The sequence below is a fragment of the Balaenoptera ricei genome, chromosome 3 (genome assembly GCF_028023285.1).
Source record: "Balaenoptera ricei isolate mBalRic1 chromosome 3, mBalRic1.hap2, whole genome shotgun sequence".
Classification (NCBI taxonomy): Eukaryota; Metazoa; Chordata; class Mammalia; order Artiodactyla; family Balaenopteridae; genus Balaenoptera; species Balaenoptera ricei.
Genome location: NC_082641.1, coordinates 48,043,231 through 48,061,248, shown reverse-complemented (window position 1 = coordinate 48,061,248; position 18,018 = coordinate 48,043,231). Strand labels below are relative to the sequence as shown.

General features: G+C 37.0%; 1 protein-coding gene across 1 annotated transcript in view; it reads left to right on the top strand.

Annotated features, from left to right (window-relative positions):
* The window catches only part of DEPDC1B (DEP domain containing 1B), a 109,204-nt gene that overhangs the window by 49,978 nt on the left and 41,208 nt on the right, over positions 1-18,018 (top strand). The window contains exons 4-7 of the mRNA XM_059919311.1: positions 741-868; positions 2,759-2,889; positions 5,186-5,233; positions 14,021-14,161. Coding sequence (XP_059775294.1) covers positions 741-868; positions 2,759-2,889; positions 5,186-5,233; positions 14,021-14,161 — 448 coding nt within the window. The remainder of the gene's footprint in view (positions 1-740; positions 869-2,758; positions 2,890-5,185; positions 5,234-14,020; positions 14,162-18,018) is intronic.

Here is an 18,018-nt window from a genome sequence, read left to right as displayed (position 1 = left end):
AAAAAACTATTATAAAAACCCTTTGTAGGTGATTTCTTATATGTTTTGCCTTTAAAAATTCATAGTTCCTCTCTGTGATTACCAAAAGGAAGTTTTAAGATTTCTGTCTAGTAGCCTAAATGTGAGAAGGGAGGTGCTAAGAATGTTGAAGCGTTAAAGCTGTGTGACTTTGAGCAAATTACTTAACCTCTCTGGGCTTTAGTTTTTCTTCCCGGCCATCTCCAGCTGTCCTTGTGGAGCTCTTTTTTTCCCTGCCTTCTTCAGATGCCTAAGATCTGGGGCCTGCTATCTAACATTGTACTTATTTGATCTTTCCTTATAAAAAACAGAATTCTTGAAAGTGATAGACTTTAATGTTATTTTTAACAATCACTTAATTTGGACAGTGTGTGAATTTGCATAGATATTCCTCGATATTAATTAATTTGAATTAATGAAATTTTATTTTACTGCTACTTCACTGATTAGTTGGAACTCCCACAGGGAAAAATAGCTAATGTCATGCTTATTGCCATAGCTCTTTTGCAATTCTTGAATATTCATTTATGATATGACCTGATCTTTGAGTCATACTTTATTACTCTGCAGTCCATGCAAAGAAAGTTAATATTTCAAATTATTATTTTAAAACAAGTTAAAAATAACCAAATCACAGAAATTTCTCATAAAATCATACCTCTGTCTATTGAAATACTTATTCTCTCTCTTTCTGTCTTACTCTCCTCCCCCACCCCAATTAGAATTCTGAGATGTGGTACAAGCGTCACAGCATTGCTATTGGAGAGGTGCCGGCTTGCCGTCTCGTCCACCGCAGACAGCTGACAGAGGCCAATGTAGAAGAGATATGGAAGACTATGACATTATCATAGTGCGTGCATTTGGTATTAATGAGAACTTTAAGTATTTTTCTTTTTTTTTTCTGTTTTGCTTCTCTACTGCTCTCTGCATATTTAATTTTCTGAAACTGTGTATAAAACTCTCAAATTTGATTGCATTATTTGCAGCTTTGCTGCTTAGCAAACAATTTAACTGAATTCTGGGGATTTTCTATTGTCATTTATATACTAGTTAAGAATAGAACTTTAAAAGTTCTTTTTTTTTTTTTTTTTTTTTTGCCACTGGTCCAAAATCACCTAATGTTTAATTATTTTGTTTGTTTGGTTTTTTTTTAAATATATGTTTTTAAAAATTTATTTATTTATTTATTTATGGCTGTGTTGGGTCTTCGTTTCTGTGAGAGGGCTTTCTCCAGTTGCGGCGAGCGGGGGCCACTCTTCATCGCGGTGCGCGGGCCTCTCACTATCGCGGCCTCTCTTGTTGCGGAGCACAGGCTCCAGACGCGCAGGCTCAGTAGCTGTGGCTCACGGGCTTAGTTGCTCCGCGGCATGTGGGATCTTCCCAGACCAGGGCTCAAACCCGTGTCCCCTGCATTGGCAGGCAGACTCTCAACCACTGCGCCACCAGGGAAACCCTGTTTAATTATTTTTATTTTTGTTTTTTTAAATTTAACTATAGTTGATTTACAATATTGTGTTAGTTTTCAGGTGTACAGCTTCAGATTCTTTTCCATTATAGGTTATTACAAGATATTGAATATAGTTCCATGTGCTATACAGTAAATCCTTGATGTTTATCTATTTTATATATAGTGGTGTGTATCTGTTAATCCCATACTCCTAATTTACCCCTCCCCCTCCCCTTTACCCTTTGGTAACCATAAATTTGTTTCTATGTCTGTGAGTCTATTTCTGTTCTGTAAATAAGTTGATTTGTATTATTTTTTTAGATTCCACATATAAGTGATATCATATAATATTTGTCTTTTTCTGTCTCACTGACTTCACTTAGTATGATAATCTGTAGGTCCATCCATGTTGCTGCAGATGGCAATATTTCATTCTTTCTTATGGCTGAGTAATATTCCATTGTGTATATGTACCATATCTTTATCCATTCATCTGTCGATGGACACTTAGGTTGCTTGCATGTCTGGGCTATTGTAAATAGGGCTGCAGTGAACCTTGGGGTGCATATATCTTTTTGAATTAGAGTTTTCATCTTTTCCGGGTATATGCCCAGGAGTAGGATTGCTGGATCATATGGTAGCTCTATTTTCAGTTTTTTAAGGAACTTCCAGACTGTTTTCCATAGTGGCTGCACCAATTTATATTCCCACTAACAGTGTAGGAGGGTTCCCTTTTCTCCACACCCTCTCCAGCATTTATTATTTGCAGACTTTTTGATGATAGCCATTCTGACCAGTATGAGGTGGTAACTTGTAGTTTTGATTTGTATTTCTCTAATAATTAGTGATGTAAAAGTCTTTAAACTTTCTAGTTACACTGAAATCTTAAGCTTAATGAAACATGTAATGGAAAATTTGGTCTCCTAGATTAAAGTTAACAATGTCATAGCAAGTTTTTTTTTTTTTTTAATTCTTATAAAGATGTACTCACAGCAGTTTCTCATCATTGGATAAGCTAGTTTTTGTTATTATAATATTTTACTTAGAAAGTCATTTTCTTGACATTCAGTGTGTTGTGTTTTTAAATTAGTGAAGTACTACGTTAATAACAAAATGATCTCTTTTAAGTTTGTTTTATATATGCAATGTCTAGCCTTTTTGCCCCACAAAGATTGGATGAAATGTACGAAAACAGCACATTCTAAAGATTGATCTTTTACAGTGCCAGTTCTTGGGCAGATAATGATTTTTAAAAAGTAACTAATTAATTTAATCATTATTTATCTTTTTTAGTTTACAGAAAATCCTTGGCCTGGATTCCTTAGAAGAAGTTTTAGACGTTAAACTTGTCAACTCCAAGTTCATCATCCATAATGTATATAGTGTGAGCAAGCAGGGAGTTGTTATCCTTGATGACAAGTCAAGTAAGTGCATAAAAGCCATTTTGTTCCCGGTTGATCCAGTACATTGGCTGTACAGGTCCATCAGCTTCTATTTGACCCTTCCCTAAACCTTACATATGTTTACCCCCTCATTACATATAGCCTTAGCTCACTTCCAGAGACCTTTAAACTAATTGTTTGGAGTCAGGAAATGTCATAGAAAGATGAATACCCTGGAGTGAAAGCCTCAGCAAGATCCATCCAGATGCTAGTTCAGTGTTAGCCACACAGGGCATTAAGTGGTTCTTTATCATCCCCAGAAAATCCCTGAGACGTGAGTAAGTTTAATGCCTAACAGAAAGCTTGAGTCAGTTTTTACGTGGGTCCTGGGGTCTGACTGATTTTTTTAGAGCTCTCACTGACCTTTTCATTGTGGTGTCTCTGTGTCAGATTTTCTGGGATACTCTTGGTTTATGTCATTTTTTTTTTCCTTTTTAATAAAGGTAGCTTTCCAGATGTTGAAGGTGTTTAATTTTTTTATACTTTTTCCTCCAAGCCAGTTTAGAAATTGGGAAAAAAGACATTTAGCAGCCGCCTATCCTGGTTTTTGATTAGGAAAAATAAGGTCCTGGTAACTGTAGTGAGCCAGAATCCCCAAACTGATTTAAAAATTTTCTTCCCCTGGATAAGGGATAGACCAGAATTGGATGGACTCTTCTTTTACTTCAAACACTTGATCCTAGGAATTAGCTGGAGCTAGAATGACGTTTGGATGTGGGAAGATGGTATAGTACTTTTGGGCTTTTGTAAATTATTATTAAATGTAGGGCTGGAGGCTCCTGGGCAGCAAAGAAACCTGGCCTAGAAGGAGCCTGAGCAGTGAGAGAGGAAGAGGGTTTTCTAGGCCATGTTTCCTGACATGAGCAGAATGTGTCTTTGAAACCTGAAACGCTTCCCCTTTAAAACCCCTCTATCAGGGATGAAGAACATTAGGAAACAGAAATAAACAGATTTGTGACTTCATGAGTTGTCAGGTTAATATCAACATATAAAATTAAATTACGTAGAATGAGGGGGGTATTGTTGCCTTTGAAGTACATCTAAAATCTTTCCACATTCTCTGAGTAGAGCAAACATGAATACTTTCAGCTACCAGTTGGATGATCAGTCGTCTTTTTTTTTTTAAATTTATTTAATTAATTAATTTTTTATTTTTGGCTGTGTTGGGTCTTCATTGCTGTGCGCCGGCTTTCTCTAGTTGCGGTGAGCGAGGGCTGCTCTTCGTTGCAGTGCTTGGGCTTCTCATTGCGGTGGCTTCTCTTGTTGCAGAGCATGGGCTCTAGGTGCGCAGGCTTCAGTAGTTGTGGCACGTGGACTCAGTAGTTGTGGCTCGCGGGCTCTAGAGCGCAGGCTCAGTAGTTGTGACGCACAGGCTTAGTTGCTCTGCGGCATGTGGGATCCTCCCGGACCAGGGCTGGAACCTGTGTCCCCTGCATTGGCAGGTGGATTCTTAACCACTGCGCCACCAGGGAAGCCCCGATCAGTTGTCTTTTATTTTATTAAGTACATTCTTCAGAAAGAAGAGAGCACTTTACAAGCCTCAGGTTCATTAGCTCTAATACAAGTCAACCAACCAGTGTCTGTGCAGTTTCACAGACTGTGGAGAAGGTGAGAAGTGGAAGCGTGAGTGCTGGCCCCGCTCATCAGATGTCTGTGGCAGGGCCAGGGGAAGAGACCCTGTACCAAATGGCTCAGTTGGGTTTTTTTGTAGCAATGCTAGTGATTATTATTTTAAGGCTGTCCTAATACTAATAACCTATATTGATATGTCAGTGGAACTTCCTTGCCTTAAAACATTTTGAAAATTGAAACATGTAAAATGATACTTATATTGGACATCGGACATACAGAGTTTAACTTTTTTTTTTTTTTTTAAGGTATCTGGTGAACTGGTTTCATAAATGCATTTGATAACTCATACTTTTGCTTTTTATGTTTTTTTCTTCTCTTTCTAAAATTCTTAGGATAATTGATTTGTTTGTTAGTGTGTTTCTTTGGAACAAACTATCAAATTTCTTCTTTTCCCTAAAACTTATACAAGTGCATCTTGTCTTTAGAGAAATTTATAGTTATGGTTTATATAATCACGTGCTGTAACATCGCTTCTAAGGAAAAATTATCTTTTAAATGTTCTGATACATAAGCAGGTGATTTGTGATTAGCAGGTATGTTTCATATTACTTGGGCAAGTATCATTCTTATGATACCAAGTGTGTATATAATCCCTTGAGTTATATGCAATTGAATAAAACATCTTTTTATTTTCCTTTTTCTGCAGAAGAACTTCCTCACTGGGTACTGTCAGCTATGAAGTGTTTGGCAAATTGTAAGTACTAAGTACCTGCCATTTTTATGAAATTAACAGAAATTAGTGCCCTAAATTAGAAAATTTTTTTGCTCAATGCCCTGAACATTGATTTGAGACCTTTGAGACTGGCAGTTAATTGTTTGGGGATTACTGTGCTTTTAATGATAAATTTGTGACTTAGTGAAAGGGCTGAGTTACAGAGCATTTTTAAAGGAGTTTTGTGCTTCCATTTTCTTGTGGATATAATCACACTACAGATAAGGTCCATACTGCTGCTTCTGAATGCTTCATCACAGGAAAGAATAATTAGTAATACTGAATGCAATATTGTAATAGATAAATGCCTGTTAACAGTTTATAGGTTTTTATTCCTAAAACCTAAATTTTTATTCCTAACACATGTATTCCTAAGTATGCCTTATATTTACCTCATCAGTTTACTCAGCAGGTCCTGTTTCCCACTGGTTTTTTATAGGGCGTTGGTTTAAGTTGGAGAGAAATGTTTTAGAAAACTAATCTAATTGGTATGCAGCATGGTTTGGAAGGAGAAGAACATGCATGCAGAGAAACAGAAAAGGCCATTTCAGCAATTTGGCTGTAAAACGAGGGGGCCTGGACCAGGGCGGTCCCTCTGAAGTTTTTCATAGGCATATGAAATCTCCTTTACTGGATATCATAGGCACTGTGAAGAAATGAGTTATTATGGTATCTCATTAACACTACTATTTTTCTGGGATTTTCAGAAGGCTTAACCCAAAGAAGGGATTCTAATGGTTAATGGCTTAACCCAAACAAGTGATTTTAATGAGAAGAATTCTAGTTATTTTAGCTGACTAATAATGGTGATATTTGTTCTGTAGGGTCTTTTGAGTCTCAAAGATCACCTCAGAGAGGTGGTTTCTTTCTTCCCTTTTGGGTAAGACTAGCATGTACAGAGATACGTGTATAAATTCTTGAATTAGTAGGCTCTGAATTATTAATTTCACTGAAGTTAGTTTTGTTTGATTATAGAATGAAACTAAAATAACTGTTCAGCTCACTGTGGGTGATCTCAGTGGTAATATGTAGAAAATGATTATATACTATCATCCTAAATATAAATAGCAGTGTTAGTTTATGAGAAGCCCAAAGTTCTCTGTGTTTAACTATTAAGATTTTCATAGGTTTTTGGTTCATGTTTCAGAACCCCTCTGAGATGTAGAGTCCTTTGGTTTTTAGTTTGGGGGAGTGCTTTTTATTCTTGCTCAGTCATTTGAAGTAAATTAATCTAAATTATATCTTTGGCCGGAATGACAAAATAGAAGGTATAAATGGGTTAAATGACCCATTTATGAATTTTTGGAAAACCAAGGATTTTGGAAGTTGATCAACTGGAAATGAACAGAGGAAGCCAGTCTAACAAGTCTAGGCTATAATACGTTGTAAAGTGTATATTAAGGTGTGGTTATGATGTTGAATTCTCAGTGGTGATCAAAATGTAATGAAGAGTATAATTTTCCCTCAAGCAAGATTTATACATAATGCCACAAAACTTCTGCAGAAAGGTTAGAATAACTGGAATTATCAGTGGAGAGGAAAGATGTGAGGATCGACTTAGTAATGTTCTCCACATTAACGTTACGTTAGGTGGAAATTCTTGGGAACAGGGACACCTCTCACACGTATCAAGTGCAGTGCTTTACAGATGGTTGGCACATCCATAAACATGCTTGTTTACATGTCAAAGAAAAAAAGGTGGCCGAAGGGCGAGGTCAGCCTTTTGAATAGTTGTATAAAATTATTAATTTTTCCAAATTCTCATTGGCCTCCCCAAATTTACTTTGAGTCTTCTCAAAGTCCTGGTCTGTTCCTTATCCTTCTTATCCTTAACGAGTCTAGGTTCCCATTATAGTCCTCTAATAGGGAACAGAAAGGATAGGCTGATTATATGAGATTTTGAAGGCCCTGTGCCTCTTTTTCTGTAGGTTTACTGCTCATCTCTTCCCTTTGGGCCCGTCTGCATTTATTGCAGACCATCGGCCTGGGTGCTTTCATTGTTGGCCAGCCTCATGGTGGGCCACAGAATGAGGGACTGATGCTAAATAAATACAAAACCAGGTTAACTGTTTTTCTTCCTTGTGCACGTAGATTGCAAGAATTCAATAAAAAGTGGATGTAAACAGTTCTTTTCCAAAGTCTTTCAGGAATAACATTTATAAAAACTAGATTAAAAAATATTCTGAAATTCAACATGATAGAGAAACAAAAGATCTTAGAACTATGGCCTCCTCTCATAGGGCTTGCCACGCACTGGCATTTTTAGGGAAACCTTTTTTTGGTTTGTTTTTGCATATTTTTATCAAGAATGATGAAGTGTTCACAAGGGGGTACAACCGCTTAGAATGAACTGCATATTATCCTGGGAGGGAGTAATTCAAGGCAATGTGTATTGCTTGCTGAGACATATCCCACTATTTCAAGTGACTAAGCTTGGGATATTATAGAGGAGGAAGCAAGTAAAAATGGCTATGTTTGCTGCTAGGTTAACGAGGTACCACACATATAGATATTTAATAATTTTCATCATTTTAGTCAATTTTAGAACAGTAAAAGGTAAGAGAATTTTAAAGGAGACCAACAAAAAGCTGTTTCCACAATGTTCCAATGGCCTTGAAATGTGAAGGCCCACAATACTTAACTGTTCTTTTTTGTTTGATACTTTCTCTTTAGTTACAGTGATGCTGTAGGAAGAATTTCCTTTCAATTTTTACTGGCTTCTCCGGCTGTCCTGAGAGTAGAGATCCATTCTGGTACAGTTGTTAGTCTTGTGTTCTGCTGGCCCAGAACTGGCCAATCCATTTGCGTCCCTTTCTTCCACACTGTGATGGAAATAGACAAGGCTGGCCAAGCAGCTCCTCGTGAACCACTTACCATTTCCCTCAGGCATGGGCAGATCCAGTTCTTCTCTCCACTTGGCGATGTAAATCTTGCCATCTGTGTACCGATTGTTGGGGGCGTTTGCTGCCAGCTCTGTAGAGAGCTAAGAGTTTCTTGTTCCTCTTTGGTCCCTGATACAAGGGGATCTCTGCCTCACTTGTTCCAGGCTTCTTGGTTCCTAGGTTGTTCCAGGTTTCTTAGAGTTACTTTGCAATATGACTCTGCTTGATAAACTATCTTTTTTATTTTTAAACTTGTTTTTAGCAGAAACATCAGTTTGTTTCTGCTTTGGTGTTATTTTCTATTATAATTTTGTTTAATAAAAATTCATTCAATGCCACTAATCACTCAAAAGCATTGCTGGGGAAATAAAACCTAGACTCTTAGATCAAAGAATTCAATAGGAATTTAGAGGTCATTTTATCCAGTCTCCCATAGTCTTTGTTTGAGCAGCTTTAAAATTTTTTTAAAAAAATTTTTTATAAACTATCTTTTGATGGTTGGTGATCAAATGGAGAGTTTTGTAATCAGAATGAATTTAAGACACAATGTAAAATCTCCTTTTCAGAATATCTTTAGGAAAAAGAGTATACATTCTTTTTTTTTTTTTAACATCTTTATTGGAGTATAATTGCTTTACAATGGTGTGTTAGTTTCTGCTTTATAACTAAGTGAATCAGTTATACATATACATATGTTCCCATATCTCTTCCCTCTTGCATCTCCCTCCCTCCCACCCTCCCTATCCCACCCCTCTAGGTGGTCACAAAGCACCGAGCTGATCTCGCTGTGCTATGCGGCTGCTTCCCACTAGCTATCTATTTTACGTTTGGTAGTGTATATATGTCCATGCCACTCTCTCACTTTGTCACATCTTACCCTTCCCCCTCCCCATATCCTCAAGTCCATTCTCTAGTAGGTCTGTGTCTTTATTCCCATCTTGCCACTAGGTTCTTCATGACCTTTTTTTTTTTTCCCTTAGATTCCATATATATGTGTTAGCATACTGTATTTGTTTTTCTCTTTCTGACTTACTTCACTCTGTATGACAGACTCTAACTCCATCCACCACACTACAAATAACTCCATTTCGTTTCTTTTTATGCCTGAGTAATATTCCATTGTATATATGTGCCACATCTTCTTTATCCATTCATCTGATGATGGACATTTAGGTTGCTTCCATGTCCTAGCTATTGTAAATAGAGTTGCAATGAACATTTTGGTACATGACTCTTTTTGAATTATGGTTTTCTCAGGGTATATGCCCAGTAGTGGGATTGCTGGGTCGTATGGTAGTTCTATTTTTAGTTTTTTAAGGAACCTCCATACTGTTCTCCATGGTGGCTGTATCAATTTACATTCCCACCAACAGTGCAAGAGTGTTCCCTTTTCTCCACACCCTCTCCAGCATTTATTGTTTGTAGATTTGTTGATGATGGCCACTCTGACTGGTGTGAGACGATATCTCATTGTAGTTTTGATTTGCATTTCTCTAATGATTAATGATGTTGAGCATTCTTTCATGTGTTTATTGGCAATCTGTATATCTTCTTTGGAGAAATGTCTGTTTAGGTCTTCTGCCCATTTTTGGATTGGGTTATTTGTTTTTTTGTTATTGAACTGCATGAGCTGCTTGTAAATTTTGGAGATTAATCCTTTGTCAGTTGCTTCATTTGCAAATATTTTCTCCCATTCTGAGGGCTGTCTTTTCCTCTTGTTTATGGTTTCCTTTGCTGTGCAAAAGCTTTTAAGTTTCATTAGGTCCCATTTGTTTATTTTCGTTTTTATTTCCATTTCTCTAGGGGCTGGGTCAAAAAGGATCTTGCTGTGATTTATGTCATAGAGTGTTCTGCCTATGTTTTCCTCTAAGAGTTTGATAGTGTCTGGTCTTACATTTAGGTCTTTAATCCATTTTGAGTTTATTTTAGTGTATGGTGTTAGGAAGTGTTCTAATTTCATTCTTTTACATGTAGCTGTCCAGTTTTCCCAGCACCACTTATTGAAGAGGCTCTCTTTTCTCCACTGTATATGCTTGCCTCCTTTATCAAAGATAAGGTGACCATATGTGCGTGGGTTTATCTCTGGGCTTTCTATCCTGTTCCATTGATCTATGTTTCTGTTTTTGTGCCAGTACCATACTGTCTTGATTACTGTAGCTTTGTAGTATAGTCTGAAGTCAGGGAGCCTGATTCCTCCAGCTCCATTTTTCGTTCTCAAGATTGCTTTGGGTAGTCAGGGTCTTTTGTGTTTCCATACAAATTGTGAAATTTTTTGTTCTAGTTCTGTGAACAATGCCAGTGGTAGTTTGATAGGGATTGCATTGAATCTGTAGATTGCTTTGGGTAGTAGAGTCATTTTCACAATGTTGATTCTTCCAATCCAAGAACATGGTATATCTCTCCATCTATTTGTATCATCTTTAATTTCTTTCATCAGTGTCTTATAATTTTCTGCATACAGGTCCTTTGTCTCCTTAGGTAGGTTTATTCCTAGATATTTTATTCTTTTTGTTGCAATGGTAAATGGGAGTGTTTTCTTAATTTCACTTTCAGATTTTTCATCATTAGTGTATGGAATGCAAGAGATTTCTGTGCATTAATTTTGTATCCTGCTACTTTACCAAATTCATTGATTAGCTCTAGTAGTTTTCTGGTGGCATCTTTAGGATTCTCTATGTATAGTATCATGTCATCTGCAAACAGTGACAGCTTTACTTCTTTTCCAATTTGGATTCCTTTTATTTCTTTTTCTTCTCTGATTGCTGTGGCTAACACTTCCAAAACTATGTTGAATAATAGTGGTGAGAGTGGGCAACCTTGTCTTGTTCCTGATCTTAGTGGAAATGGTTTCAGTTTTTCACCATTGAGGACGATGTTGGCTGTGGGTTTGTCGTATATGGCCTTCATTATGTTGAGGAAAGTTCCCTCTATGCCTACTTTCTGCAGGGCTTTTCTCATAAATGGGTGTTGAATTTTGTCGAAAGCTTTCTCTGCATCTATTGAGATGATCCTATGGTTTTTCTCCTTCAGTTTGTTAATATGGTGTATCACATTGATTGATTTGCATATATTGAAGAATCCTTGCATTCCTGGAATAAACCCCACTTGATCATGGTGTATGATCGTTTTAGTGTGCTGTTGGATTCTGTTTGCTAGTATTTTGTTGAGGATTTTTGCATCTATGTTCATCAGTGATATTGGCTTGTAGTTTTCTTTCTTTGTGACATCTTTGTCTGGTTTTGGTATCAGGGTGATGGTGGCCTCGTAGAATGAGTTTGGGAGTGTTCCTCCCTCTGCAATATTTCAGTCTGTATGTGTCCCTAGGTCTGAAATGGGTCTCTTGTAGACAGCATATATACGGGTCTTGTTTTTGTATCCATTCAGCCAGTCTGTGTCTTTTGGTGGGAGCATTTAATTCATTTACATTTAAGGTAATTATTGATATGTATGTTCATATTCCCATTTTCTTAAATGTTTTGGGTTTGTTATTGTAGGTGTTTTTATTCTCTTGTGTTTCTTTCCTAGAGAAGTTTCTTTAGCGTTTGTTGTAAAGCTGGTTTGGTGGTGCTGAACTCTCTCAGCTTTTGCTTGTCTGTAAAGGTTTTAATTTCTCCATCAAATCTGAATGAGATCCTTGCTGGGTAGAGTAATCTTGGTTGTAGGTTTTTCTCCTTCATCACTTTAAATATGTTCTGCCACTCCCTTCTGGCTTGCAGAGTTTCTGCTGAAAGATCAGCTGTTAACCTTATGGGGATTCCCTCGTGTGTTATTTGTTGTTTTTCCCTTGCTGCTTTTAATATGTTTTCTTTATATTTAATTTTTGATAGTTTGATTAATATGTGTCTTGGCGTGTTTCTCCTTGGTTTTATCCTAGGAGTCTCCTTGGACTCTCTGTGCTTCCTGGACTTTTTTAACTATTTCCTTTCCCATATTAGGGAAGTTTTCAACTATAATCTCTTCAAATATTTTCTCAGTCCCTTTCTTTTTCTCTTCTTCTTCTGGGATCCCTATAATTTGAATGTTGGTGCGTTTAATGTTGTCCCAGAGGTCTCTGAGACTGTCCTCAGTTCTTTTCATTCTTTTTTCTTTATTCTGCTCTGCAGTAGTTATTTCCAGTATTTTATCTTCCAGGTCACTTATCCGTTCTTCTGCCTCAGTTATTCTGCTATTGATCCCTTCTAGAGTATTTTTAATTTCATTTATTGTGTTGTTCATCATTGTTTGTTTGCTCTTTAGTTCTTCTAGGTCCTTGTTAAATGTTTCTTGCATTTTGTCTATTCTATTTCCAAGATTTTGGATCATCCTTACTATCATTACTCTGAATTCTTTTTCAGGTAGACTGCCTATTTCCTCTTCATTTGTTAGGTCTGGTGTGTTTTGACCCTGCTTGTTCATCTGCTGTGTGTTTTTCTGTCTTCTCATTTTGCGTAACTTACTGTGTTTGGGGTCTCCTTTTCGCAGGCTGCAGGTTCGTAGTTCCTGTTGTTTTTGGTGTCTGTCCCCAGTGGCTAAGGTTGGTTCAGTGGGTTGTGTAGGCTTCCTGGTGGAGGGGACTAGTGCCTGTGTTCTGGTGGATGAGGCTGGATCTTGTCTTTCTGGTGGGCAGGTCCACGTCTGGTGGTGTGTTTTGGGGTGTCTCTGGCCTTATTATGATTTTAGGCAGCCTCTGCTAATGGATGGGGCTGTGTTCCTGTCTTGCTAGTTGTTTGGCATAGGGTGTCCAGCACTATAGCTTGCTGGTCGTTGAGTGAAGCTGGGTCTTGGTGTTGAGATGGAGATCTCTGGGAGATTTTCGTCTTTTGGTATTACGTGGAGCTGGGAGGTCTCTTGTGGACCAGTGTCCTGAAGTTGGCTCTCCCACCTCAGAGGCACAGCCCTGATGCCTGGCTGGAGCACCAAGAGCCTTTCATCCACACAGCTCTTTCGCCAGGACTGAGCACTGTCAGACCAGAGGGAGAAAGACGCCAAGGCTTAGAGGTATATATTGTCTTCTGCACCAAGCTGAGCTCTTTTGCAGTCAGGGATCAGGAGGGAGCCTCCTAGGCCCAGCACTGACAGCCCACCTTTAAGATGATGGCACAGACCGTACTGTGTTGTGATAATTGCTCTACATGTCTCTTCTTTCCCACCAGGTTCACAGCACCTGCTAGTGTTGGAGGGTCTCCTGCAGAGGCAAGGGTGGGGGGCTGTGGCTCACCGTGGGGACAAGGACACTGGCAGCAGAAGTTCTGGGAAGTACTCCTTGGCGTGAGCCCTCCCAGAGTCTGTCCATACATTCTTATTAGTCTAAAATAGTTTAGAGGCAGCAATTATTTCACTCAACTCTGATTCTTGAATTTTATAATATAGCAATGATGAAATAATAAAAAGCTTTAAAAATTGCTTTATAGCTTATCTATTACATATATGAGGTAATTACTATGTTGGTTAACTGTGTCAAGACTAGGAAAATATCTGGACTTCCCTGGCGGTCCAGTGGTTAGGACTGTGTGCTTCCACTGCAGGGAGCGTGGGTTCCATCCCTGGTCGGGGAACTAAGATCCCATATTCTGCGTGGCGAAAAAAGACTAGGAGAAATATTGACTATTTCAAAGAGAATTATCACTGTTTACATTTAATAAAAATGTCTTTCAGAACGTCATAAAAGAAAAAGTCGGTTTCTTTGAAAATGGAAGTAAGCCAGTGACTTTCCTCATTGTTTTATAATAGATTTCAATTTAGATATAAAGTATATTTATATAAGCAGAATGTATAATATCAGTTTTCTCCTTGAAAACTTTTCTGATCTTAAGTATCTGTACACACCACACCTATGCACAGAGACTAATACTTAGAGATGATTGCCCCATTAATGTTTCTCTTTCTTTCTCTTTCCCTTTTTTAACAGGGCCTAATTGTTCGGATTTGAAGCAGCCTATGTATTTAGGATTTGAAAAAGATGTCTTTAAAACTATAGCTGATTACTATGGTCACCTGAAAGAGCCTTTGCTTACGTTTCACCTTTTTGACGCCTTTGTCAATGTATTAGGTAAGTTGGAATATAATGAGCGTATATCTTCACTACTGATATGGAATCATTTCATTTTTCACTATCTTGAGACTTCCATAGCTTTTTTGAAATAAAAACAGATGGGATGCTTGCCTAGTTGGAGTCCTGCTCTATAAAGGAGGAAAAGAAAATAGTTAAGCTCTGTTATGAAACCTAAACAAGGACCACTAGTTTTTATTTCTTAGGGAGGAGTAATATGTTCTATGTCATTTCTGTACAAAGAAGTATGACTTTATTGGTAGAGAAGAATGTAAATTTGACATTTACTCTTCATGAGTAAATCTACTACTCTGGATATGACTTCATGAATAGTCAAGTGTGAGAGAGATATTTTCATATAGAAATCTTATTTCTTTTTATAGAAGTAACAGGTTTTTGTAGGACTATTTGTTATCTGTGACATGTAAAATATAGTAACTACTGTTCTCTAAAACTTGTTGCTACTTCTCACATAGATTTATATTTCAGAATTTACACTGTCAAAGAAACATGGTAAAAAGGAAAAAGAAATCAATATTATTGGTATAGGTTTTTCTGATATTGTTCCTTTCTTCTTGGAAATCAGATTTTTCTGTTGATGTTGTGATTGTTCAATAAATATTATTGTTTTCTTGTCCAAAAGTTTGCTTTAGTGACCAAATCACTGTGTGGGTATCATACTCTGTTATGTAGATTTGTAGGAATTAGCATCCTCTTGGTTTTGAGTGTTGTGGGCTTAGCAGTCTTCGCCTTCCCATTCCTCCTTCCCCGTCTCTTCCCTTTCTACTATCTTATTTTCTTGTCGGAAAGTAGGGACGCAGCCATAGTATCCTAACAAAATAAAGTATCAGCAATATGTGAATAATATACCTGATCTCTTAGCACAATACTTCAATTTTAAGATTTCATAGGATTTCTGATAATAAGAAGCAAAATGGAACAATTATAAATCATGTACATAAGAGTGAGTTTGTTCTCAGAGAGACCAATATTGAGAACAGATGAAGGGATTAGACCTAGTACTGTGTTTTGAGACCACTGGGTCTTCTTGGTATTTTGTTTTCCACCAGGGAGAATTGGGGGCTTATGTCCTTGTGAATATCATGCCTAATGATGACTACTTGCTGTTATTTAAGATGCATAAAGACTAATTGAGTAGATTCTCATTATAGCCACTTAATGCCATTATGTGACTGGTAAAAGACAAATTCTAAAGACAGGATTAAAAACCACTTAGATTTTCTTCTCATTTTCCATTTTCATAATGTTTTACAGTAGAATTTAGAAACAAAAGAACTTGGAACTTAAAAAAAAATGAATTCCAATTTTTAAAAAATTTTAATTTTTTATTGGAGTATAGTTGATTAACAATGTTGTGTTAGTTTCAGGTGAACAGCAAAGTGATCCAGTTATACATGTATCTATTCTTTTTCCCATTTAGGTTATTACAGAGTACAGAGCAGAGTTCCCTGTGCCGTACAGTAGATCCTTGTTGGTTATCTATTTTAAATATAGCAGTGTGTACATGTCAATCCCAAACTCCCTATCTATCCCTCCCTCCCAACCTTCCCCTCTGGTAACCATAAATTCATTCTCTAAGTCTGTGAGTCTGTTTCTGTTTTGTAATAAGTTCATTTGTATCAATTTTTTTAGATTCCACATATAATCGATATCATATGTTATTTGTCTTTCTCTGTCTGACTTACTTCACTTAGTATGATAATCTCCAGGTCCATCCATGTTGCTGCAAATGACATTATTTCATTTATTTTGATGGCTGAGTAATATTCTTTTGTACATATGTACCACTTCTTTATCCATTCATCTGTTGGTGGACATTTAGGTTGCTTCCATGTCTTGGCTGTTGTAAACAGTGCTGCAGGAACATTGGGGTGCATGTATCCCTTTGATCTATGTTTTGTTCTGGATATATGCCCAGGAGTGGAATTGTTGAATCGTGAGGTAGGTCTATTTTTACTTTCTTAAGGAATCTCCATACTGTTCTCCACAGTGGCTGTATCAATTTACATTCCCACCAACAGTGTAGGAGGGTTCCCTTTTCTCCACACCCTCTCCAGCATTTATTGTTTGTAGATTTTTTGATGATGGCCATTCTGACTGGTGTGAGGTGATATCTCATTGTAGTTTTGATTTACATTTCTCTAATAATTAGTGATGTTGATTATCTGTTCGTATGCCTCTTGGCCACCTGTATCTTCTTTGGAGAAATGTCTATTTAGGTCTTCTGCCCATTTTTTGATTGTGTTTTTTTTTTTTTTTTTTTTTTTTATATTGAGCCACATGAGCTGTTTGTAAATTTTGGAGATTAATTGCTTGTTGGTAGTATCATTTGCAAATATTTTCTGTCATTCTGTGGGTTGTCTTTTCATCTTGTTTATGGTTTCCTTTGCTGTGCAAAAGCTTTTAAGTTTAATTAGGTCCCATTTGTTTTTGTTTTTATTTCCATTACTCTAGGAGATGGATCAAAAAAGATCTTTCTGTGATTTATGTCAAAGAGTGTTCTGCCTATGTTTTCCTCTAAGAGTTTAATAGTATCTGGCCTTACATTTAGGTCTTTAATTCATTTTGAGTTTATTTTTGTGTTTGGTGTTAAAGAATGTTCTAATTTCATTTCTTTATGTGTAGCTGTCCAGTTTTCCCAGTACCACTTATTGAAGAAACTGTCTTTTCTCCAGTGTATAGTCTTGCCTCCTTTGTCATAGATTAATTAACCATAGGTACGTGGGTTTACTTCTTGGCTTTCTATCCTGTTTCATTGATCTATATTTCTGTTTTTCTGCCAGTACCATACTGTCTTGATTACTGTAGCTTTGTAGTATAGTTTGAAGTCAGGGAGCCTGATTCCTCCAGCTCCGTTTTCCGTTCTCAAGATTGCTTTGGCTATTGGTGGTCTTTTGTGTTTCCATACAAATTGTGAAAGTTTTTGTTCTAGTTCTGTGAAAAATGCCACTTGTAATTAGATAGGGATTGCACTGAATCTGTAGATTACCTTGGGTAGTATAGTCATTTTGACAATATTGGTTCTTCCAATCCAGGAACATGGTATATCTTTCCATCTGTTTGTGTCATCTTCGATTTCTTTCATCAGTGTCTTACAGTTCCCAGAGTACAGGTCTTTTGTCTCCTTAGGTAGGTTTATTCCTAGGTATTTTCATCTTTTTAATGTGATGGTAAATGGGATTGTTTCTTTAATTTCTCTTTCTGATCATTCATAGTTAGTGTATAGAAATGCAGCAGATTTCTGTGCGTTAATTTTGTATCCTGCAACTTTACCCAATTCATTGATTAGCCCTAGTAGTTTTCTGGTGGCATTTTTAGGATTCTCTATGTATAGTATCATGTCATCTGCAAACAGTGACAGTTTTACTTCTTCTTTTCCAATTTGGATTCCTTTTATTTCTTTTTCCTCCCTGATTGCTGTGGCTAGGACTTCCAAAACTATCTTGAATAATGGTGAGAGTGGACATCCTTGTCTCGTTCCTGATCTTAGAGGAAATGATTTCAGTTTTTCACCATTGAGAATGATGTTTGCTGTGGGTTTGTCATATATGGCCTTTATTATGTTGAGGTAGGTTCCCTCTATGCCCGCTTTCTGGAGAGTTTTTTTTTTTTTTTAATCATAAATGGGTGTTGAATTTTGTCAAAAGCTTTTTCTGCATCTATTGAGATGATCATATGATTTTTATTCTTCAATTTGTTGATGTGGTGTATAACACTGATTGATTTGCAGATATTGAAAAATCTTTACATCCCTGCGATAAATCCAACTTGATCATAGTGTATGATCATTGTAATGCAGTGTTGGATTTGGTTTGCTAGTATTTTGCTGAGGATTT